The sequence below is a fragment of the Chaetura pelagica genome, unplaced genomic scaffold, assembly GCF_000747805.2.
Source record: "Chaetura pelagica isolate M959 unplaced genomic scaffold, ChaPel_1.0 scaffold116, whole genome shotgun sequence".
NCBI classification, from domain to species: Eukaryota; Metazoa; Chordata; class Aves; order Apodiformes; family Apodidae; genus Chaetura; species Chaetura pelagica.
Genome location: NW_009953655.1, coordinates 4,202,271 through 4,228,079, shown reverse-complemented (window position 1 = coordinate 4,228,079; position 25,809 = coordinate 4,202,271). Strand labels below are relative to the sequence as shown.

Genomic DNA, 25,809 nt, shown 5'->3' with positions numbered 1-25,809 from the left:
AAGAATAAGAGGGTTTCGGTTTTTAGTCACAGCACATGGATTTGTGCTTTCACTGTATTCATCATGAGAAAAGCCAAAGATGGTGTCCATTAAATACTGCTGAAATAACTTACCTCGACGGTTCAGGACAATGTATCAAAAGGTTATTTTCTTCTTTCAAAAGTAAAAAAATATCCATTAATAATTCTATTTAATGAGACTTCTTTCCTGAATGCTTACAAATGTGTAGGGGGGAAAAAAAGGAGAATATGTGCACATCTCATGCTAAAGCAGGAGTTAGGAAGAGTATTACTCTAGTGTTTCTCTCAATAAATTTGTTTAAATATTGACAATTCCTGGAATTCTTTCCAACTGATATTATTAGGGCAACTGGAAACACCATGAAGCCTGACAGCACTTTGCAATAAAAGATGTGGGTGTGTATGTTGTTGGAGTCAACAGCCAGTTAAAGAAGTGTTAGAATTCAGCCTTTAATGGCTTTGAACATATACAATGGAATAATCACTTTTAGCTTCCCGTCTACCACAGATGTCCAGGGAAAATTAATGTCTAAAGTGACAATTCAGACCATCCAGAAATGTTGAGACCATGTGAGCTAACTACCTTAATTAATTATTTTCTCACTGCCTAAACAAGTCCATCTTGGAGCTTTCTGATGCCACAGCAGAGCTCTTCTAAGAATCAGGCTTGTGCATTTTCCCTTACTTCCCTCCAAATACAGGCAGCAGACACAGGAAGCCAGCAGGAGATACACTGCTGTGCACCCTGCTGCCTTCACTGCAGAAAAAAGTGGGAGGCTGAGTTTCAGGCCCTTGCACCCAGCTAGGCTTTCAGAATTGGACCAGAGGGCTCATGAGGGCCTTTGGTGCTGACAGCTGTCAAGGATGGTCTTGGAAGAACACTGATCCTAACGATGAGTGTAAGCACAACCTTAGTCACACCAGTGCCTCCCTACCTCCCAATTGCTGCAATGACATGACAAAGCTGCTACAGAGGCTGTATAAGCACCTCAGACAGACAGCATTTTCTAATTTTCAGACACATGAAGGTAGTCAATGATGCACATGCAGAAAATGCCTCGAGAAAAAAAATAACCCCTCAAGTTTATAATATTTTTTCTTTCATAACTTACTATACACTCAAGCTCTTCTCATAGCACTTATTTATGTAAACCCACATGCTCAATTAAAACATGCACACTTCAGTGGCAATTCCTCAAACAAAAGGCTGTCTTGCTTAATCCCTACTTCACACATTCCTTAATTTGAGCACTCCCTTTAACATTCCCAGACTTTCAACAGCTCACCAGCACAAGAGAGCTTTACCTTCTTCTAGTCCAGCAACCACATTCATCAAAAATGTTTTCTCCAGATTTGGTAAAACCAGAAATATTTTCTCCATCCAATGTACATTATTTAACTAAAGCTTGCTGTCATAAAAAGCCAAGAATTCAGAAGTGTTCAAAAAGAACTTCTGGGAATATCAGTCATACTGGGTATGTCTAGAATATTGAGTATGTCTAGAAAGGCATATGAATCTCCATGCTTCCGTTTTTAAGTCTTTATGTGACTGGTGATTAAAAATATTTTTCCTGCAAATACCTTGTCCTTGTAGTACATCTCTAATGAATTTTTGTGCACTTCCTATGAATCATCTGTCACTTGCCAGCTATAATACTGGATTAGATTATCTGCTCTCGATTGCCATGCTAACTTGACCATCTTCTCTTACCCCCACGAGCTGCTTTGCTAATCTGGCTTCCTGTGCAAGACATGCTCAAACTACAACCATAAATAAAAGAAAAACAATAAAATAAAATTTGAAAATGTACTGTGGTCACTTCAAGAGCAGCACATAAAATTTCGCCTCCCTTTCTTTCCTCTTTTGGAATACCAGCAGTAAGACACATCAATGTCCCTCATGCTAAACTACTGTTACATGACAAATTCAGTCCTCTGTCCTCTCATGTGCCTGTAAAGCTTCAGCCTCTGTCACTGTAAGCCACTCACATATACCCCAAACTGGCCAATTTAAATCTAATGATTGATGCCATATATTGTTCATTGTTGTCCTGATCAGGCACGGATTTTGAGGAGACTATGTGCTAAGCCTCTCAGCTTGAGCATAAACAACAGAAAAGTTATTACCACATCAAATTATAAAGGAAATAATCGTTTTTATGACTTGTAACTTAAGTAATTTTAAATTAAACATGCTACATTAAGTAAGGCTTGTTAGCATCTGCTCAGTGTTAGGTATTTACCTTTAGTCCACCACAGATTGGACAAGCTGAAAAAAGAGCTCTTTTCATCCCAAGGTGGGGGCTACATGTGTCATAGGGGTCAGCTGAGGCCCCACTAGATGGTGACAACTCACTACTTTTGGAGTCTGACACCCGTCCTTGTGGTTTTGTATCTGACCACCTCGAAACAAAATCCATATATGTCTCATCACTTGAGTCCTTGCTGCTTTGTCTGAGTAAGGATGAGGGCCTTCCTCTGTCCTGGCTGTGCTCAGGTACCCTGCGTGCTTCCAAGTGTGGTAGTAGCAGTTTTGGGTCACTAGCACCTTGAGGTGACAGGGCCTGGTCCTTGGGTAGCATGGAATCTGCACTCTTTGCTTGCACATCTTTAGAAGCTGCCTGTAACAAACTCCTGGGTGTATCATACACATGTCTGAGAGAGCTGGGAACCTGATATTCTGATCCCACACTTCTCTGGGACTCACTGTGAGGACAAGTACATAAACTCTGATCCGAAGGAAAGTTCAATGGCAAGCTTAGCAATGATCCAAACTCATCACCATGGCAAATGTCCAAGCTCCCAGCATAGGAAGAGAAGCTTCCAGAGTAAGAAGAGTGACTGCCAGTAGCTATTCCACTGTCAGAAGAACTCTGACGACCTATTTCTTGTAGCTGTCTGGATTGGAGAGGCTTTGGAGGTGGTTTTGTGGTGCCACGTGCTCCTTCTGGAAGTGTTTTTTCTTCCCCAAGATGAATGCCCTTTGCAGCTGCCAGTCCATGACTCTCTTGAGAAGTGCTGACTGAAGACTGCTCAGGCCAAATTGTCAGTCTGCTCCCAGCACTAACATCTGAGTGGCTGGTATCTGAAGATGAGCTTGAAAGACTTCTATCATCTCCTAAAAAAGAGAAAAACACATCAAACTATGCTTAAAATACAATCAAGAGACTGAAGCATGGTACGTGTGCACCAAGAGAAAGGACCCTGAGATTCCATCTGCTTTTTATAAGAGGAACCTCTGTCAAAAGCAAGAATTTCTGCAAAAACTCCTGTCCCCATGCATAGTATTTCTGTTATTATGTGTTTCTATGTTACTATGTGTTTCTAGGTTACCTTGCCATAACCCTACTGTCTTATGGAACATAATGGATTCAGGGCTAAATTTTTAGAGTTTATGCATCAAGTTCTCCCCTTTTTAACCATATTTTACTTATGTACAGTTAATTGGTTTTATTTTAGATAACTCTATCTTATATCACAGGGAATAGTCACAAAGTCCCATGCTCAGAATAGCTGAGGATCCTCTGAAGAAAACCTAGTTACTGTAACCCAAAGCCATATAAGACATTGCCATGTTTCTATTTGAATTGAGTCAACCAAATTATTGTTGTTCTTTTTTTCTCTATCTCAATCTTATCTGAATGACATTAAAATGAGTGCTAGAGACCACAAAAATCAAACTTAAGACTGTACTTTTCTCTCCTCCAAGCTCTCCTACACCTTACTTCTCCGTAATTCCCATACCAAACGCAACCATGTATCACTGTAAAAAAACAAAAATGGGAATGTTAGTATTACAAAAATGTTTACGTATCTATGTACAAAAAGATCTTCCATGATACATCTAAACTCAGATTGCAATAATTTTTTGTTTTCCATTAATCTAGTCCAGGCCAGCAGTTATATGCTAAGAAAAACCCCAAGAAGTCTCCGTGGAATTTAGGCACAAACCACATTACTCAGCAGTGTCAAAATTAGAGTAGCCACAGACATGTAGAGAGGCACATAATTAAGCTCTTGAGTATCTTACAGAGCCAGTTTTAGGCTTGTAGGCTTTAGAGTAAAGAGCAAAGCAGATGTTTTTAAGATCTAACTTCTGCTATTAATTAACTGAAATGGCAGTTCAGGACATAGGCCCTTTTACAAATCCAGTGCTAGATACCAATTCTACTTTTGACACACAACTCCAGAAGGAGCGTGCACTATGAAGATCAAGAATAACAACACTCACAACCAAAGCACAGTAGACTCCGGTTTTACTACAAAAATCTGCTTCTACCCTGATATGTGAGCTATACAGGTCAGTTCATGTCACAGCCTGGAGTGACTCAAGTACTTAAGATGTCAAAGTTGCTCTTTTGAACTTGCACATGCACAAATGCAGTAGGATTCAGCATACAAAAGGATTTTGTGTTAATAGTGTTTCATCCAAAATTCACTCTGCTCACTTGAAAAATTCCACATCAATGGACTCCATACAAATCTGTTAAGGAACTGCCCCACAAGCAACAGGAGCCAAATTAAATCATGGAATCATAGAATGGTTAGAGTTGGAAGGGACCTTAAAGATCAACTAGTTCCAACAACTCTGCATGGGCAGGGACACCTCCCACTTAGATCAGGTTGCTCAGAGCCCCATCCACCCTGCCCTTAAATGTTTCCAGGGATGGAGCTTCCACAACTTCGCTGGGCAGCCTGTTCCAGTGTCTCACTACCCTCACACTAAGAAATTTTGCCCTGATCTCTAACCTAAATCTCTCCTCTTTCAGTTTAAAACCATTACCCCCCTGTCCTCTCACTACAAGCCCTTGTAATAATTCCCTCCCCAGCTTTCCTGTAGCTCCTTCAGGTATTTGACTATTTCTCCACCCTTTTCTTTTAACCTCACAATCTTAACATGATATATGTATGCACATTTCAAAAGTCTGTGAAGGAAGGAACACCTTTTATTCTTATTTAATTAAAAATGTTTCTTACCTCCACTGCCCTGGCGACTTGTATGGGACAGCAAGCTCAAGCGCTTTTCTAATTGCAGAGCTTCATGAGCCAACCTTTCTTCTGAATAGGCTGGATTTGTACTTGGATCTTTAAAAAGGAACAGAAAATAAAAAAATAAATAAACATGAAGAACATGGGAAAACAGAAGAAAAGAAGGGGGATTAAAAGACATAGTCTTGTGTTAGATACTCTGTTCTTATGTTTGATCTTCTACTACAGGAGAGTAAAAAAGCTGATCAGAAAGTCTATGGGACAATCTGCTTTCAAACACATCCTGGAGAAATGCTACGTACAAAGTTATCATTGTGTGACAAAACCCTTCAGAGATAACATCCAATACCTGTATGAGTTAAAACCAGGGACAGAACCCTGAAGAGCACAGCACCAATGGCAACAGCTACAAAGACAAGTAGTATCCAGCAAGTCTTGAGGAGACGAAAATTAGTATGTGACCTGTAAAATGTGTCCTGTCTTCACTGAACTCATTGGGAATTTAATCATGAACAGAGACCAAAAGTTTCGTCCTACAAACTTAAAAATCTACATCATGGGGTCACAGAGGTTAAGTTCGATGTCCAGTAGGTCATTAAGTGCAGAAATCAAAGAGTAAATAAGCAGCCTGGTGGCTCTCCATGTATAATATAAGACAAGTTAGAATGGTAAAAACCACTGCTAAAATTTACTATGGGGTATTTTGCCCATACATGAGTTTGCCATTCCAGCTGAAATACCTTCACCGAAGAAGGCTCCTTCCATTCCAATAGAAAGAACAAAAGTTATACAGAATGTAGAAGAACTTTCATGAGAAAATATAGGCCAGTTTCTTCTAAACCACTTTGTTTCCAACCAGGCACAACAAAACAAAAAACAAAACAAACAGATGTTGGAAGTAACCATTACTTCAAGAGAAATCTTACAGATTTCTTCAAACAACACTGATAAGCATGTCATGTTCAGCAGTTGCAAAAGATATGGTCTGCTTACTTGTTCATCATCGTAAGTTTCAGTAGCTCTTACAAATTATATATGGAAAGGAATTAATGAGAGATAAAACAGATCAGCTTCCTCACAACTGCTGCTCTTGTCTATCTGATCAACCAGCTAGTAGTAACACACCACAAAAATGTGTAATCCGTAAATAATTTAATAAGAAGAAAAAAGGATGAAAAGGGCTACATATTGCTGTGGTTGAGTTAGTAAGACAAAAAAATAAAATTAAAAAAAAAAAACGCAAAACAAAACCCAGTAGAAATTATGAAGGAAAAATTTCATTTTCATCCCAGGTCTTTCAATTTTATAAGACTTTGGTTTGATGTTGTCAAAGCAAACTCACAATTAGCAGAAGGAGCATTTCCAGGTGAGCTGAAGCTTTATGGGATTCTCTACATTATTAACAACCTGAGAAACAAGCTGCCCTATCTCTCCTCCCTAACTGCATTCACTTTCTGACCTGTTCTGGAGAGATCTGATCTGTCACAGGAGCAAAAGTGACAATGCTGAAGTTTCTTTCCCTCATCCAGGGGGTTTCCATCCTCAGCAGTGTGCAATCTAGATGAGATTAGCAGAACAAACCAGACACACACAAAGCGCTTCCATAAGAGCATATGTTGGAAATCAAAGATGTTCTAACAGAAATAAGGCAACAATGTCTGTGACAGACAGGGTCTGTAACTTCTGTGTCTCCCAGCTCAAACACTGCTTGATGTCAAACTTAACTTTAAGAATGGAAAAGAGGATTGTTGGGTATGGATTGTTTTGTTAGGTCTCCATTCCTACTTCCCCTGCCATACAACTCATACTAAGCACTGACTTGTTCAAACCTGTGTAACTGATTACTCAAACGAAACCCCCAGTGCTTCCATATGGATGTCTGCCAAAGGAAAACACAAGATTTGGCCACCAGCACCTACGGTGCAACACCAACAGGTCTATGCAAGGATCTACTTAGTGGCATACAGTGTTACAGGCTGCTGCCTGAATCTATTTTTGAATGTCCCCTGCTCCAGTTACTCTGCTGTATCTAGTTAAATGCCCTTATGTCCAAAAAGGTTCAACAAAGATGTTCTACAAGCATTCTGAGTATAAAGTTGGCATAACAATCAGCAAATTAGTCAAACCAAGATGCAACAGACAGCAGCCCTTCCCATAGAAAAGAACTGTCCATGGGAAAGATAGTTCAACTTTTTTCAGAATATGTTTACTTGATAAATACAGATTTTTGCCATGTTGCTAAGCACATACACAACTACCATTTTTTAGTAACTGATATCCCTCTTACACACAGCAAAAGATATAATTTTAAAAAAAACAAAAAAACCCCACAAACCTGGTCAAACAGCTGATCTTATTAAAATGGCCTTTAATAAAGTACTAGATGGGGAGGTAGCAAGGAAGTTGAAGCACATCATGAAGTTTACATTTTACATGTTGACTTGCTTCTAGAAGCCCAATTCCCTATCAGCTACAGAACACAACAGGTATCACCCAACAAGATAAAATCTCCAGACATGCTGCCTGTCCAACGGGACTGACAATTTTTTGCTACACTTCCCCTTAAGGAGTCCCTATGTATAAAATGTGTGTATAAAACAGGGTTTATAGTTATGTGCTCTGACCTCTCATTGCCCAGTTTTCTGGAAGATTAATCAAAATAATCCTTCAAAACCTGCCAAGACTTAGGCAGATATTACAAAGTAATTGTCTATCAGATTTACTGAAGTTTTTTCTTTTGTCTTTAATCTTCTCTACTAATATGATCTCCATGGAAAACACACACAATACTATTCTCCAGAAGCAGCAGTCTTATGCCAGCATTTTTGTTACAGACTACCAAACACTAATCAGGAGGTTTTGCTGCAAGATCAGACTAAGGACTGAAGTCACTGGCAGCCATCTTTTAGAGACCAGTCCTTACTGGAGGGCATAACCTATGACCTCCTGTCATAAGAGCATAGAAATATGGCCTAAAAAATGGTAAAAACAAGGGAGTTTTCAACAGTAAAGTTGGATTTGTTGGCATCATCCTACATCTTGTGCATGCACAATACAAAGCCTCTAAATAACTGTGTAGTAATTTACCATAGTACCAACTCAGGACAGAAGCAGTAGGACTGGTACTGAGACAGCTGTCGAAGGAGGTTCAGACAGCTTCTGCCCACACAACATCCTACAGTAGCTCCAACAATTCTAAGAGCAATTAGTATCTTCCTTTCCCAAACTCTAAACAAATGTGTCATATAATGTGATTTACTCCCATGAAATCTAGGCAATTAGATACACTCAGGTCCCTCAGTTAAGAACGCTTACCATTTATCATTCAATTTTATCATTTTCCAAACAAAAAAGGATCCCTTGCTATCAAGAAAAATATTTTGTGTGAGGCAATCATCAAAATCTTCTTAAATGCTATTTGGGACAAAGGAGAAGAATTACATCAAATTTGGCTGGACTAAAAATGCCTCTGATGGAGATTTTATTTTTACTTTATGTTGGTGGATATTCATTTAAAGCCACATCAGCTGTTCGTCGTAGGAGATTTTCAGTACTTGGTAACATACAAATAAAGTGTCACAATAATTAAAACCTCCAGGCTTGTTTTTTCAGTAAGCACCTGTCAGGAAAAAAATGGCTTGCATCAAGTGAAGTCAGCAGCTGCCTAAGATATGCTGGTTGTATGCATCTTCAGAATGCAACTATGGTTAATTATGCCACAGAACAAAGTTACGTAAGTTAGGCTGAACATCTCTCCATTCTTTCTTCCTTCCTTTGTAACTGTAGGCACATTTGCAAATCAGGCCTGGACCCTCACCTTCATGCTAATAACTCCACACCTTGTAAGATGTCTGGAGGAATGAAAAGATGTCCTAAAAGTTTGAGGAGGATCCACTTGGTACAGACACTGCAGAAGGCAGCCACAGAGCTGTCTTGCAATGGCCAAAGGTGTATCAAGCTTCAACAAAAAGAAAGAGCATCAGATCCTCAGCAAGCAGCACTGCACACTCTCCAGTAAGTCACAAAGCAGGCTGAAAAAGCTTTCAAAATTAAGAGCATCAAGACTATCAACATTACACGGGGGTCTTTCCAGCCTACAGGACTAGGCTATCCTGTAGCCTTAGCCAGATTTAGAGAATACTGATGTACCCACTGATCAGCTGTTGGGCCTTTGCTGTATTTGTGTTTTGCATTCAAGATGAATTTTGCTAGTGAAAAGAAGAAATTCAATGCACACGTGATAAACAAACATTTCTCAAATAATATACATGCAAATTCAGTATAGATTCCAAACCATGCAATCAGTGTCAATACCTGGACTTCCGTCAAGACAAGAACATAAAATTGTCTGGTCTCTTTCTTCTCAAGAAAAACAGTTGCAAGCAGCCAATTACAGCAATTATTTTCCAGCAATTAGCTGAGGAACACAAGCCATCCAAAGATACCCTGCCAACTCACTTGAGTCCTTTATTTAAAATGCTACACTGCCTAAAATCATCTACATCTACCTACACTACCTTTGCATTTCCATTCAATGCCCTATGTCTTAAATTTGAGACCTAATAATGCAGGCTTCAACAAATCAAAACCTCCAATCTGCTAACAGAGCTACTAACAGGAGTACTTTGGTACAATTTTGCAAAATTAATGCACTCCCAAAATAAGTACGACACAATAATAAATTCTAAAACATCTAATGCTCTTTTCCATTTTATTTTGTATGTGCAAATACTAGAATTCTATTTCTCATTAAAATATTCACATTCATTTGATGCACTTTTCCACAAAGTCACAGAATAATTCAGTTTGGAAGGGATTTCAGGAGTTCTCTAGTCTAACCTGCTGCTCAAAGCTGGTCAGTTGTGAGAGACTGGACCAGATTTTGATAACTTGCAATGGTCAGTGCAGCTGATGAGTTCCACTGCACACTTTTTCATTGCATATTTTATAGATGACATTATCAAGTATACACAGTAATAATAAATCTATGTTGTAAGAACATCCAGCTTCTAAGGAAGTAAGGTATATTTTTCACAACTACAATCCTGAAAAGATGTGAATGTTGTACTTGAGCAAATACCCCTTCCACATGCAGTTTACAAACTCCTTTATTGGGCAGTTTATATATATATTTAAAGAATCACTATGGGAAGTAAAAGTAAGAAAACTGGTAACTTTCCAGCCAGCTTCAAACCAGTCTCTATAATTACCTATTAAATTTCATGTTAATACTTAAATATTCCAGCACTCCATTTAACCATATAGGTGAGCTGTTGTACATTAAGCCTTTGTCTTCTTCCATTACTCTTTTCCCAAAGACAGACTAAGCAGATGTTGACTTCATAATGTCTCTAGATTATATTTGTTCCATGGATATTGGTGTCCAAGAACACTGCCAATGTGACCTTTTTTTTTTCTTTTTACCACATTACCTTCTTTTCTATGCATAGCTGCCCCTTGTGTATTTTCCTTTCTTGAAAACACCTAAAAGTTATTCAAGCATTTTTCATGTTTAAATTGGAAAGGTACAGCCAACAGCAAGAAGCCGAATTCAAATAAACTATGGAGAGAAGGCTGCTTCCTATAAAAGCTTTGAAATTACACAAAAGCAAAACAATCCACAGCTGAGGCTGGGTAGCACTGCTGTAAATACAAATTATGTTGACTACATTTTTCTTGGTAGAATCCCCAGTCTGGAAGTTTTGATCTAGTTACCTGAGGTGTGCAGGTGATTAAACTATTTAATAACTAACCCTTTCAAAAGACTGGATGAATTTCAATACTCTCGCCAACTACAAGAAACTTGACCTTTTCAAGCAATGCAGTACATTCTGTGTTACAGCACACTTAATAAGGAAAGTCAGTTTATGGATGAATCACCAGTGTTGCACATCTACATGTGCCTTAAACAGGTCTATGCAAGCTTCTGCACAGGATAATAAATGAAGGAGAACAGAAAAACAAAACTCTTCTAGAAAGTGATGTGTACATAGGGGGTAACAACCAGCTGGTAGAGACAACGATAAAGATACTGGAAAATGTAAGTTAGAGGGATCAAAATAGCTTGGAAAAGGACTGCAGAGGCATTTCCAAGAACATGAGCACAGTTCCCTAGAGAACATTGCTCCTGTACAGAGAAACAAAGTGAAATCAAGGGGCTGACTACATCTTCACCTCATTTTAACAGCAAGTCCATCAAGCACAGAAGACAAATGAAAAAGACCTCAAAAAAGAGGTCTTCCCTTACAGAAATCACCAAATCATACCCAGAATATTCTACATCCACTTCAAGCACTTCAGTGAGGTTAGAGCTTTTGAAGGAGGGAATGTATTATGTAACAACCCATAAATGGCAGTTTATAACTAAGATGCAAAAGGAGATTTATTCTATGTGCCTCTACAAAAAAAAAAAAAAAAAAAAAAAAAATTATCAAAGTTTGTGCCATCTAAAATTACAATTAGAATTTTTTTTTTTTTTTTAAGGCAACAGAATAGTTGCTTGTACGCTTAATTTTTCTGGACAAAGTTTTTGTTATATGAAAGATTGAACAAGTTGCTGATGTGTAATAGTTTTAGATATGCAGAAATATATGCATCAAACAGTAAAGCTTTAGGTATCAGCACTGGACTTCGGGTTTCTGTTGGTGGGGTTTTTTATTGTTTTTTTGTTGTTTGTTTTAACACCCCACTTAGTTGAACAAAATTACAGATCATCATATAAGAAGAATGAGGTTTTAGTGTCTACTCTTCTGCTTGATTATTTAATTTCCTTCAGTGTTTCACCTATGAGAAGAAGAGATGAACTAAGCCTTGTGCCTATTGCACTTACCTTAATTAACTTTCCATAATTTCTTTTCACAAGTTCCCCATCCAGTTCTAATCTTTTCCATCACATTTCCTTCCTGCAATTATCTGAATTGTATAAAGCAATAAAGCTCTGTCAAACACTTATTAACTGCCTACCACTTACACAGAAATTAAGTATTTCCCACAAATCTCACCTTCAGTATTCCTGCATCATTTTCCCACTATATCCAGTTCACAGATACTTTTCTGCAATCTCATTCCCACACTCTTGCCCTGTTTGACACAGTCATTCCAACTTAACATTATATTCCCTCATCTGCTAAAGTCAAAAGGCAAGAGGGCTTTACTATGATGCCATCTAATTTCCCCTCTGAACATCATAGTGCAATGCAGCATTTACCATGAAATAGGAAAACGAATCCTTGAACATCAGAAAAGAAACTCAAGCTACAAATCTGAAAGATGATGTGGAGGCCGTAGTTAGGAAGAGTGGAGCAGTTAGTTTTCCATTAAATGACCAAAATAGCAATGCAGACATCAATCCAAAATGAACCGTTTAAAACTAAAAGCTAGGGTTCCTTTCAATGCAAATTTCCATATTTTAGTAATGTTAAATGGGAAGGCCAAAGTTAGTGACATCACCAAAAATATGAATAAGCCAGAGCAGCCTGGGAGAAACCAAGTACATTCAACTGATAAATCTGTCACATTTCAGAATGAACTTTGCACTTACTACACGCTTAGAGTCTGCAAGGTGTTCTTACAATCACAGCAGTAAGTGCTAGACATAGCAAGTTCCTACTTCACTCAGTTACTCTATACTTCCTATATTAACCTGGTAGGACTGGACGCAAACCAAAAGGGCCTTTCGTCGGGGAGATGCCACGGACAATGCAGTCGAACAGAAAGCTGATCTGCTCTCCTTCAGCACAAGAAAGGAAAAACACGCCAGCCCCTGCAAGAAAGCACAAGAGAAGTATGTGGTTTTCACCTGGATACATTAGAAATATATTCAGCTGATGCTATTTATAAATTATCGATCAAAAGAGTATTAAGTGCAAGGCATGAAAAGAAAATCAACAAGACACGTTCTCCAGAGGGAAGAAATAAACAGAAAAAATTCAGCTCAGCCCACACACACAGTGTGTCATACACATAAATTCAAGAGCTACCTAATAGTTTATGCTCCTTTCCTGAGATTCAGACAATTAGAGTAACTCCAAAATACAAGCCATATGCTCTATAGTTGCCTGGGTCTTTTATTCTTATTTACCCCTAAAATTTTGTGGATCCAGTCTTAGCTATGCAAGTGTCAGGAACACTTCAGTGTTTTCATCAAAATGAACCAGGTTAATTCCACTTAGACAATTTTAAGCAAGAACAGCTTTTTATATCCCAATGAATTAGGATTTGGTTATATTGCTGAATTACATCATACATTTTCCTAGACTAAGTCCCGTGTGGCTATTATTAACAGAATGTAACACAACTCCACAAGTTGTCATCAGATCTTTACCCTTTGCTCTATTCTGATATTTTGCTTTCCATTCATTTAGAATAGCTTCAAGCAAAATTAGAATGAGAATCACTAAACAAACAAACAAGTTCTGAGCTGTGTGATGTATGGCTACATAGATAACACACAAGACTAGAAGTGCTCCACGGAACATTTTGAGAATTGCCAGTCCAAATATTACTTACATAAAGAATAAAAAAGTCTAGGTGACCTTTTGATGATCTTAAAACATCAGACAAAAGACTAGCCCCGTAACCAGTGACTCCAGGAAGAAAAATAAAATAACCAGATACAAAAATAAATGAAATCAGTATCTAGGCCCTGAAGAAGTGCTGCCAATTCACCAGAGCCACAAACAGTAGAAAACCACAATGCTAAACATTAGACCTGTCACATCCAACAGGACATCCACATTTCACCTAAGCAATGGATACTTTTGAGTGGTTAGCAAAGAACAACAGGATTCAAACAAAGGTTATAACAAAAAGCAGACCACAAACCCAATTAACTATTTTAGTAAATTAAGATACAGCCAGAAAGCAATATAATCAATTACTCTAGGAAAAGCATATTCTGGTACACACTCTTTTGTCATTCCCAATTTATGGCACATCTAAGTGTCTGCCTGCTTTACTTAAAATTTTTCAAGATAATATTTTTAGCAGCACCTTCATAATTTGATTTGTCACTCCAGCACATTTGTTCGTCTTTAGATCTTACTGATCAAAACTTCTCCAGCCAAACAAACAGAAATCCTGTTCCTTGTACAGTTTATTTCATTTGGTGATTTGCTGTAAGTTCAACTGGAATTAGAACTCACTTCCTGGAAGAAGTTAAATTCATACTTAAAGGCTGCCCTGCTAATTATTTCTAGAGAAAAGGTCTCAAACATATTATTTGAGACTGAGGCTAGACAAATATTAAAATAGTAAGGTATGTTTAAGCAACTGAAAACATGGACACAAACTAGCTCATGAAATATAAAGCAGAGTAAAGCCTACTCAGCTCCACACTTCAGTGGTATTGGTTTTTATTACTGTTTTTAAAAAGAAGATTGTCCCATGCGCCCTCATGGCATATATACACCTTGGCTTCAGTATAACACCACCTAGGCAATTACAGCACTAAGCATGCAATCTGACATGTAGCAAAAGTTTCTGGTGGTGCCTCATTCACGGTCTTGTCCCATTTCCCCTCCACAAGAGATGCCAGAGTCAGAGAGCTCTGTATTAAAAAGAGCTGGGAGAAAAGTCTGAATTCAGGAATTATTTGAAATTCAGCTCTTCCTCTGACCTGCCTTCTCCTCCCCACACAAAGGGAGCCTAGGGAACCCACGAACCACACTGATGCCAGATGACATGCGTGTCTTGAGGGAGGAGGGCAGCACAAGGCTTTGCTGGGCTCTGAACACACAACTTTCCCATACACAATGAGTAAGCAGGATATGGAGACAACATAACAGGGCATTCATCTCTCAAGCACAGCGATATACCATGTGGCTTGGTAATTCATCAGAATCCTACACATCCGTGTTTCCATTTGGGAAAACAGGATTCCTTGTTCTTTTATCATTATTGTCAAGAATCTTACTTAAACTCCTAAAGGCTCAGCAAGCCTTTGACGTTAATGGAAATGAAAAAGTAATGTGTGCATGTGAGCTAGATGCTTAACTCAAAGAATGATTTCTGCAAAGAATTATCACACATTTGGAAATCCCCCAAACAAATGTCAAAACAGTCTATGCACATGTGCACGTGGACACCAATCCAGAATACACATATGCATTAAATATTTCTTTGTAGATTCTGTTATCCACATGATCACCATAATCACTCTCACAGGGAATGTTTTCTTTCTTGTTTTACTTGGTAGAACCCAATTGCAAGGGAAGGAAGAGCTCTGGGAGAGCAAAAGACATCAAGTTAAGATGAATGAACAGGTAAGGCTTAACTAAGTTATTTTTCAAAAAGCATACATAAAAGCAGCAATTACATTTCTGCTTTCTTGAGAAAGCTGAGACAATCACTACTAGAAATTACACATCTCAGTCATGTGTTGGAACAGATTTGGTGCATAAGCATTTGGAAGCCCAGGAATGAGGTATGCATCACTGTAATACTGTGCAGCTGTTTACTAGACTGAAGAGCTCACTCACTGACTCTCTTGGTGACTTGGTGAAAAGCAGCCTGCAACCACTTGCACAAAGCTGAAACACTAAGCCAGTCCTCTGTACAGTCTCTCAAACATTCAAGAGGAGTTGCCAATTTAATAAAACTTCCAAGAATTATTAAATCCTGCCATTTTATTTTAATTAATTCAATTTAAAAAGCAAAGCTACGGGCAAACCCATCCTGAAAATACACACTAACCAAAACTACTTAAATGTCTGTACTGCTTGTGTGAGAGAACTTCCTATTAATTACTCCTAACAGATGCCACAAAATGCTGGAGCCTGAAGTCTTTAGCTACAGGAGAAGTATGACCCATAGCAGTTCAGTTCATGGCAATCATCATGTTGTCCAACCAGTATGTCTCAATCCTGGCCTTGAGCAACCCCCTTTGAAACTTATCTCAGGCTGCTTTTCTCTCCAGTGCAAATGACAACAAGTGTTCCCATTATTGCCAGCTAAGACAGGCATGGCTACTAAAAACAAGATAAGAATGTTTGTTGTCTGCAATACACCTAAGTAGGAGACAGCAAGAGAACAATATCTGCACATAAACAGACATTTTAATCTACACAACCCAGAATCTTCCAAGAAATTCCAGATGTTGCTCCAGTTGAACCATCTTTCCTGCTTCTAATTTTCAAATAATTTCCCATTTGTTATAGGGCTCTTCGTCTTCTCTTTTGGCTCTTCCAGATATGCTGGTAGCCACTTCCACTATTTCAGAATGATTTTAAGAGCCACTGGCAGAAGTCTTAGAAAGAAATAAAGGAAGAAGCACCTTATCTCACCAAAACATCAAAAAGATCACAGAAATACTTCCATGTATCATGCAACTAGCAGCATTATCATTTATCCTTTCAAAGGGTCCTACAATTTCATCTCTTCTAGGAGATGCTATTAGAAAACATGAGGCAGCTTTAAATTAGGCTCTGGAAGCTAATCCTCAAGTACTTGAACACTGGAGAGCCTGAATTCTTACAGCATTGACATGCCTTTTTATTACCCTACATTTTTTACAGCGGCCTCCAAGTCAATATTCTCCTGGCAACTGGTTATTTTAATGAGTGAATACTGATTGAGCTAGCAATTAGGAAAATGAGGCTTTTTTTCCAGCCTTTTCCTGTAAGTCAACCTCTCAGTTGACTCCTGAGCCCAGATGCCTTTTCTTTGCAAATGATGTGTGCAATCGAGCTTCACATACAGAGAGCCTGGGGGCAACGGGAGCCAAATTTTGCCCCAGAAATGAAGCTTACTTGCAGCTGTCAGAAGGAAAAGAAAGGATTTTCTAATCTGTAGCAGTACCACTGTGATGTTAAAAGAAAGAGAAGTTCAAAATGTAAGTAATTCTTTTCCTGTTTAAGAATAAATTTGTGTTATCCTGAAAATGCATCTACATGCAATGTTTGAAATCCCAGCATTGTCTCAGATGGTCCCTCTAGCCAGATTGAGCACGAAAGCCTTCAAAGTTGAAAAAAAACCTGTACTGAGCAACTAATTCAAAAATATAATTAAGTAATTTATATTTATGAAAAAAATTGAGATGAAGCAGGAATAGAAAGCTAAAACAGATTCAGATTCTTTTAAACCTCAGTTCTACCACAGAAATACCCAAAAGTCTGCCTCTGTTTGGGGCTTCATAGAATCATTATGGTTGGAAAAGACCTTCATGTTTTTTTATTGAGAGAAAAGGCAATCTAACCACAAGATCATAAGTTTCTTTTAGTAAGGTATTTACTACAGTGCTAATTAAAAGTTAAATTCACTAACCCTCTGCTTCCAGAGCTTCATAAGAAGAATGGGATTGAAGACATGGTTTAATCTATAGGCAAGTAACATTAGTTAACTAGTTACTTGGAAGAATCCCACGTAACAGACTTGGTGAGAAGTGAGACCCAGCAGAGCCGGCTGATTTTCAAGGATGACCTCCTGCAAGTTCAAGGCAAGCAAATGTGGCAGGGATGCCTTTATGAATGAACATGGAAACCCATACAAACCTCAAACATTAAAAGAAAGCAAACATAGGGTAAAACTAGGGTGACAAAGATGATGCAAGATAATATAGACACACTGTACAAGCACATAAAAATGGAGTTAGGACAGCCTAACTCTACCTGGAATCATATCTGGGAAGGAATGTGAAAGGCAGTAAGAACTTTTGCAAGTATATCCGGCAGCAAAAAGAAAACTTGAAAAAACTTCAGCCTATTGATGAATGGGATGATGGACCTGGTGACAAAGGACATGAAAAAGGCTGAGATACTCAAAGTCTTCTTCACCTTATTTTTTACTGACAAGACTCAATTCCTCCATCAAGAATTCCTGGCTCTTGAGACTTGTAGGAAAATCTAGAAAAATGACAACTTTCCCTTGGTGGAAGAGGACCAGGTTAAGCAGCTTTTAAACCAACTGAACATACTCAAGGACAAGGGGCCTTATGGGATACATTCAGAGATAGTAACAGAGTCGCTTAATGTTATTGCAAGGACACTCTATTAAGGTCACGGAGACTGGGGGGATGAAATGGTGTGCCTGAGGGCTGGGGGAAAAAAAAAAAAAACAGATAACATTTCTGTCTTCAAGAGGGATTCAAGGAACCACAGACCAAAGAAGGTGATTGTGCAAGTAATCCTGGAAGCCATTTCCAAGATGTTGACTGGGAATAGTAACTATGGATTTGTAGAAGGGAAATAATGCCTAACCAATCTCATAGTCTTTGATAAAATTACTAGTTTGGTGGATGAAGCAGTAGATTATTGTTTGTTTTGACTTTAGCAAGTATTTCAGCACCATCTCCTATAACACATTCATTGAGAAACTGATTTAAGTACAGACTAGGTAAGTGAATAGTGAGAACGGACTGAAAACTGGCTCAACTGCCAGGCTGAAAGGCCACACAAAGTCCAGCTGGAGGCAGTCACTACGTGTGTATGCCAGAAGTCAACGCTGGGACTAATGCTGTTCAACATCTTCGTTAATTATCTAGATGTGTTTTTTAAGGGGAGCATAAATCCTGGCATTCATCATTTCCTGCTACTCATTTTCACTTTCTGATAGTCCTCAGAATATTATTTTGTCTCCTTCTATATTCTAATGAAAGTCTGCATAAAACACACACTTGGAATTCACAGGTACTCCTTTTGCAGTCAAGTATATACTCCAAAAATCAAGCCATTATTTGAAGCCCTTATTAGTCTTCCTTTGAGGCACCTGCATTAAGATTCAAAGGAAAAAACAGATCAAATATATCACAGTGCTGCTGCACCTCTTACTCAATAAAAATTATAGTGGCTCTCCTTCCCCAGAGAGCCTCAGGGCTATCAATCAAGCAAATAGGTAAGTCTTATATCCTCTCGTTTAAGGAATTATATTGATAATTCATATGATCTGTGCAATCTACCTACCTAATGGCTATTAATCTTTCTTAAATATTGCTTAGCATTTTGAATTCAGCTCTTTTTTTTTTTTTTTAATATAGGTTTTCCACTGTTAAATTATTTCAGCTTTCTTTAGTTCAGGAACTCCCAGAAAGAGCAGCAGGTTTTTAAAAGAGAAAACAACACAGCGTAGTTCAACTTTGAGAAGTTTTCTTCCTGTAAGCATTCCAAAGTGCCTACTTCAAAATTAAGTTTTCTATTTTCAGTTAATAATTCAAAAAGCAGTCCTAAATTATGTCAGCAGAGCAGTACACACATTTATTAGAAGTCCAGCTTGCATTTAAAGTGGTTGCATACAGAGACAGGAATGAATGATTGCTTTATTCTGCATGGAAAAGAACCTCTTCAAAAGGAAACAAGCTGTTGGCAGCCCTGCACTAAGCTGTAGATTCAAGTTTAGCCAGGGTCAACTGCACTATCTGCAAGACAGGGGGAGAAGGTGTCTGTGCTGACTCCCCCTTTCACCCTCTAACCAGTTATCTGACAGTCTAAACCACACCCCTAGGAAACCAGACACTTGTGTTGCAGTTCCCATACCAGTTTATTCACCTTAAAGGAACACCGATTTGTTTCCTCACAGACTACGCTTAAAACACGTTCTTTCAGATGCTGGAAAACCATCTTTAACCCAAACCTGTGAGTTAGGCAGGGAAAGATCTGAACCAGAAGCTTCCACACTGAAAACAAGTCTCTTAAATCAGGAGTCGGGATGTAAAAGTTGAGTCCATACTTAGTATCTTTGTAACTCAGCTCTGTACTTTCCAATAGACAAAATTAAAACCCCTCACTAGAGTAAAACAGTCAAAATAAATTACTTCCCCTTTCTCTCTAAATTTTGCCAAAAGTCCCAAGGAAGAATATCTTTGAATTTGGATCAACTCTGAAACCTGTTTTTCTGAGTTTGGTAATTGAAGATATCTGTTATTTTCACATTTCATGGTCTCATAAAGTGACAAAGCTACTAACAGGGAAGGGAACAGACAGAAGTTTCTAAATTTTAGAAGTCCACTATGGGATTTGGACATTAGCATCTACAAAATGAGAGTCTTGATGCTGCCTCTAACCTCAAAGCTCCATATCATATTCCCCTCTGCAAACAACAAAATAATTATTCAGAATTCAATAATCAGACCATTAAATCATTTAGTCTCATCTCTCACATGACAAAAGCCATGAAATTTCATTATTTATGCTCTGTGTCAAACAGCAACAGTTGACTAAGCATCCTCTGGAGAGCTAAAGGACAATGTTCAGTCAGGACTCCATAGTCACATTTTTACTGAACACCAGGGTTATAGCCTGATGAAATCTACTCAGCAGAACAGACCCTCTAATATGAGGCTGCCTGTATGACAAAGCAGCACGGCTGGTTCTGCAGACCCCACATTGAATGAGACGAGCATTTACATTTCTATAGAAGGTTTCAATCTCTTAGAAAACAGGTTACATTTGTACTTACAGAAGCCACACCTGGTACCCCCTTCAAAGATGAATCCATTTGGGACAGCTCCATACCGACGCAGATCTGACAGCTTCCACTGCCCCATGACACTAGGAGGAAGGTCTTTTACAAGGACGAGAATGTCATTGCAGAAATGTAGGGTAGCTGGCCCACTCTCTAGTTTAGTGCCAGGTGCTACAAAAACTTGAAATCTATGAACTATCAGATAAGGAAGAAAAAGCAAATTACTACAGAAAATAGAAGGTATCATGACCTACATTACATAAATCATTCTGTTCAACTGGACCAACCCCATTTTCCCACTTTTGTGAATCTTATAGGAATTGGTGATGTTAGATGCCCAGATATTTAAAAGGACTAAGAAATTAAGTAATTCATACGTAATAAACTCTTAGATCTCAGTTAACTCTTTGTATTTCACAGATTAAATTTAGAAGGAGTGAGGGGAAAAAAGAAAACACCATTCAAGTTTACAAAATCCAGGTTCAAATCCCAACTCCAGGATCCCCTATATTGAAGGGTCTTTACCTAACATAACAGCTGTTCTAGGCTGGTCTCCCATCTCCTCCAGAGCTATTGCTTTCTGAATAATAAGCTATTTGGAACACTTCTAGGGCTCAAATCTCACAGTGTTTCAAAAAGAGCAATTGAAGTGAACAAGCACCTAATTCTCAAAGTGTTTTGACCTCTACTCCTCTAGTTTCTTTCATCTTGTGACTAGACAAACACAAAAACTTCTGTTTTGGCATAGAGAAGCATCAGGACTGTTACATTTCTAGTCAGAGGTGTTTGGTGGAGCATTTCTGAAGATGCACACAGGTTTTGCTTCTGGCTATTCATCACAGATCACACATATAGCTATCTGCCTATGAAATCTGCAGTGTAACTTCCAGTCAATCTCACTTCTTACAACCCTTCTTCCCTGTCTCCTGCCTATGCTTCCTCAAGCACCAGGAATTTCAGCTAGGCCTAAGCCTCACTTCTCATCTAAATACTTGCTATATTCTTAGTTACCATCTTAGCTGTAAGTCAGCTCCCCATCTGTGATGTGCATTTGCTAAGTTCTCTAAGGCTCCAGCAGAATTAGCCACAAAGTCATTCAAGTGAAATGTGCAAGGAGACAGAGATAGATCTAACTAACTACAGCTCTACTTACAGCTTTGCCAGTGGTGCTGCTAGGGAGCAAACCAATAGTCACATGATGTCTCTCTTTTTCGGCATGAATTTGTTACACAACCTGCTTAAACATAAACTAGAAAAAAAGATACCCAAACCACCTTGATGAGTAACAGTCAGTAAGAAGCCTTTAATATTATTTGGACCCCTCTCCCAGTTAACTCTGATCAGTACTTTGCTGGCAATTAGACCATGGGATCAGAAGCATCAGGGTTCTTTCTGCCTCACAAACGAGGAATGGAGCACACTCTTTACACAATCAGTGGCAAGCTACAACAGATGCTGAAAGCAAGGAGCTGTAGCTCAGATTCTAGAACACTGTTTAAAAAAACAAAACAAAACACACTAAAAAACCCACAGCATATCCAAATCTGAACAAAGCTAAAGTTGAAGAAAAAAAACTACCAGGACATGAAGCATTTGCCATATGCTGCTTTCCTGGTAAACTGTATTAATTTTTTTTTTCCAAATGCCTCCCAAGCCACGTACTTCTCCTACTCTAAAATAAAATAATAAGCTGTATGCATCCATAAATAAAAGGTTAAGTTTCTAATTTCCTTTAGTTCATCTTTTCCTCTTCAAAGCTACTCACTAACCTGGAGCATGCTAACTTCCTTAGAACAAGCTGTGGGCTCAAGCACTCTTCTCACACCAGACTTACACATACTTCAAGTCACTTAATTCCACTGTTTTCTCTAATCCTGGTTCTTTTATTCCAGGAATCACATCCACTTCATCTGCTAAACATGGAGAGAAAACACTAGGAACTCCAGTGCAAATGCCTCCATTCTGTAGTCCTCACTCAGGAACAGTATCAACTCCTTTAACTTTTTTTTTTTTGCTTCCCAGACTCTGAGGTCATCTGTCCTTACTCTATTTTTATCAAACAGCCACCTTACTCGCAAGGCACACAAAGGCATCCTTACTACGCTTTAAGAAAAAACTCTAGTCTCCATCCTCTCTTCATATAAGTCATCATTGTTTTCTGTCTAGTCAAACTAGATTCAGTTTAATTTGGCTTTTCTCCTAACTAACCTTCACTGGAAGATAAAACGCTGAACAAGTTTTCTATACACTGGTCCAGCCACCTTCCCCTGAGCTTTTCTTTTTGCCATTAACGTTCTAGAAATTATTGCCAAGTCAATGAATGTACTTGTTCTCTTACTTCTTCACCTCTGCACGCACTCTCTCTTGCTCCATCTTTATGGCTAAATACATCTTCACCCAACAGGATCTGTTCTTACCTCACTCACATCTTCCCTTTAAAAAACTCTTTGCTCCTTCTGCATATCCTTCTATCATGACCACAACCCTCACATCCAGTTTGAGCTTAAACACACATCCATCCCAGCACTGCACCAGGTACAAGATAATGAAAACCACACCTACCCTGTCAAACTCAAACCATCTTTCAGGTTTTAGGACAAGCCCATGCTTTGCAGAGATCCCAAATCTAGTAAAGAAATAGAACCAAAACACAATACAGCTACATCAAAGTATACCAACTAGTCCAGCTACTCATGCCTCTGTTGTTCAGAAACCCCTCCTAACTTTTCCTCTTATGCATATTTGATAGCTCTAACTGGCACATCCATACACATCCTTTGTGGCACATCCTTTTCTGACACTTCTACATTACTGTAAAATTCCCAGGCCATTTTTCTATGTATGTACTGCAAACAAACTAGTCCATAAATGCAACAGATGGTAAAGCATATGTAACAAATTATTAAGATGGCTAATGTGTGTCTCCCACACACCTACCCTAGTTATGATTAAAAAAAAACATAAGACAGATACTATGGATTACTAATATCACTGTGTTCACCACTGTACATTTTAGAGCTGCTAACCAAGAAAATGAAAGGATGTACATGAGTGAAGTTAGCTGGAAAGACTCTGATCACATTCCTTATTTCAAGAAGTGTCTTCCTGAAAAGGGGACACTAGCAGCAATAAGTAGTATCAATGCAATACCTCGTAGGCAGCTTAGAAAACTGGGATTGAACTGGCCAAATTCTACTCAGAATTCTGCTTGTCTTAACTCAGGCTCCTTCTGAATCCTGTTGCCAAAATCCCCAAGTAAATTGCAAGACCAGAAGTAGAGGTCTGATTGTTTTGTTTCAAAGCCACACACTTTCAGTGCCAAAACCAAAAACTAAGTTAAGGACTGTCATAGTCAGCCCTCAGTTCTGGCCAGTGCTGTAATCAAAAAACATCATAAAGGGACAGCTGCTTTAAGATGTAAAGGAAGACCAGTGTCCTCATTCTCAAATGAGTGACAGTCTTTTCCTTAACTCTACTTTGTTATTTGCATTTCACCTGTGTTTCTTTTTGCTTTTCTTTTTTCCCCATGAAGAAAAAAACCTGGTAAGACCAAGGTTACCTTCCCCCAGACTGTAGCGGATCCGTACATCCCACGCATACATTGTTTCCTTGTTCTCAAATCCCAGCATCACAACTTGAGAGAGACAGATGATTGCCAGCGTGTGATTCAAGCCCTCATAGGACAGCCCAGGATCCAAGCCACAGATGTCTTCTAAGGTCACGCTGCTCCTCTCCTTATGCCCTTTTGCTCGTTCAGATTTATCCTTGTACACCAGCATGAGCAAACAGTCTAAAAGAAGCAAAACTGTCAGAGATCATGAAACAGAATAGAACGTAACACATTTCTCACTACTCTGCTTCAATAACAACGTGCTTTAGACAACTGCAGGGACAGTCTGATAAAGTCAGTGTAAGAATCCTATTTCTTTTTTCCATCTCTAGGTCATTTGCAGTCATTGTTTTCAAGGAGCAAACACTAAAGGCATGTTTCAAGGCTAACCTGCAGGCTCAAAAATAAGGAGGCAAGTAAAAAATCTTCCCTACTTTACTTTTCAAAAAGCCAGTGTGGTTTCAGAAACTCTCCCACATCCGGAAGGGACTCACTCATTAATTCTGAGCATTAGGAGTTACATATGATAGCTGTTCATATTACAGACACTAAAGACCAAGAAGCTATTGTCATCTGTATTTCCATTAGAACATACTGAACCACAAATTAAATTCTTATAGTAGTTCACAGATTACTCAACTACTAAATGGTAAGCAGAAGGCTCTGTCAGATTGTTAGTGTCAGCTCAGGTTTCCTAGTTAAAAGTTACACAGTAGCTACTCCTAAATAATCATTATGTGCCATGCCATTATTTTTTTCTAAATATGTGCTTGTGTCACCATTTGTTTTTAACCTCTTCCTAGGGGTGTTTATTGCACAATAACTATGCAGCAAAAGAAAGTCAATCAAGTGCCACAGTCCCACAGGAAAAGCAAAAGCAAAGGACAAAAGAAAGGGGAGAGAGACCTCTCCCACCTTGTGCATTTCTAACTAGAGCCCTCTTCTTCCCACAGGTTCCCTTCCTATCACATAACTCTCAGCTGTAAACAAAGTTAATGGTCAATGTCAAAGCTGCAATAGCCACAGCTTCAGCAGACCTACAGACCACAGATGAGAAAGTTCCCTGTGTGCCATGTTACGAATGTTGGGGTGTGGTGCTCTGAGCCCTGGCGAGGTGCCCTGCAGCTCCCAGCTGGGCAAAGGGCTGGCAAGTCTCCAAAAAGGTGAAAAATTACTGAAAGACTGAACTGTCTGCTAACTAAACAGAAGCTTCGCATGGGCTCCCAATTATTTTCAGGCACCTGTTAGCAAAAAAACAGCTGCAACTCCCATTTGCAAGCGTTCTGCAATACAGTTGTGTGTCTGAAGAAAGAATAACTATGGTTTAAAGACCAAGAAACATTAAATACTGGGAGCTTTTCCTGGTAAACCTGGCTAATTCTGCTAGAATAAAAATGCATTAGGAACAGATACATTATCAGTGAGTAACTTTTCCAAGCAAGCTCCCTTATGTTACCCCTTCCACCTCAGCTAACTCACATTAGAAATTCAGGCCCATATTCACATGTCTACTAGCTCTAGGATCAACAGCTGCCCAGTCACGCAAAGAAGTTTAACAGATTCAGCAGAGGAACAGTCACTGCAGTTACTAACTGTAACAACTGAATCAACAAAGTTAGGCCTGAAGAGTTTCAATTACCAAGAAACCTTCAGTCTACCAGCAAGGAGCTAGAAAAGATGCTGCAATCCACTGTGCAGAAATGCAAATTCACATTGTTTAAGCTTAAGCAACATTTTCCCCTGGAAACACAGATTTTCGGACCCAAGATGTTTACCGTGTTAGGAAACAATGGGGAA

The 25,809-nt window shown here is 38.8% G+C and overlaps 1 protein-coding gene across 1 annotated transcript in view; it reads right to left on the bottom strand.

Annotated features, from left to right (window-relative positions):
* Window positions 1-25,086, bottom strand: part of DOK7 (docking protein 7) — a 59,155-nt gene extending 34,069 nt beyond the window's left edge. Inside the window, exons 1-6 of the mRNA XM_010000295.1 lie at window positions 25,050-25,086; window positions 23,962-24,192; window positions 20,397-20,597; window positions 12,652-12,771; window positions 4,998-5,105; window positions 2,264-3,138 (exon numbers count right to left, since the gene is read on the bottom strand). Coding sequence (XP_009998597.1) covers window positions 2,264-3,138; window positions 4,998-5,105; window positions 12,652-12,771; window positions 20,397-20,597; window positions 23,962-24,192; window positions 25,050-25,086 — 1,572 coding nt within the window. The remainder of the gene's footprint in view (window positions 1-2,263; window positions 3,139-4,997; window positions 5,106-12,651; window positions 12,772-20,396; window positions 20,598-23,961; window positions 24,193-25,049) is intronic.
* Window positions 25,087-25,809: the final 723 nt, after the last annotated feature.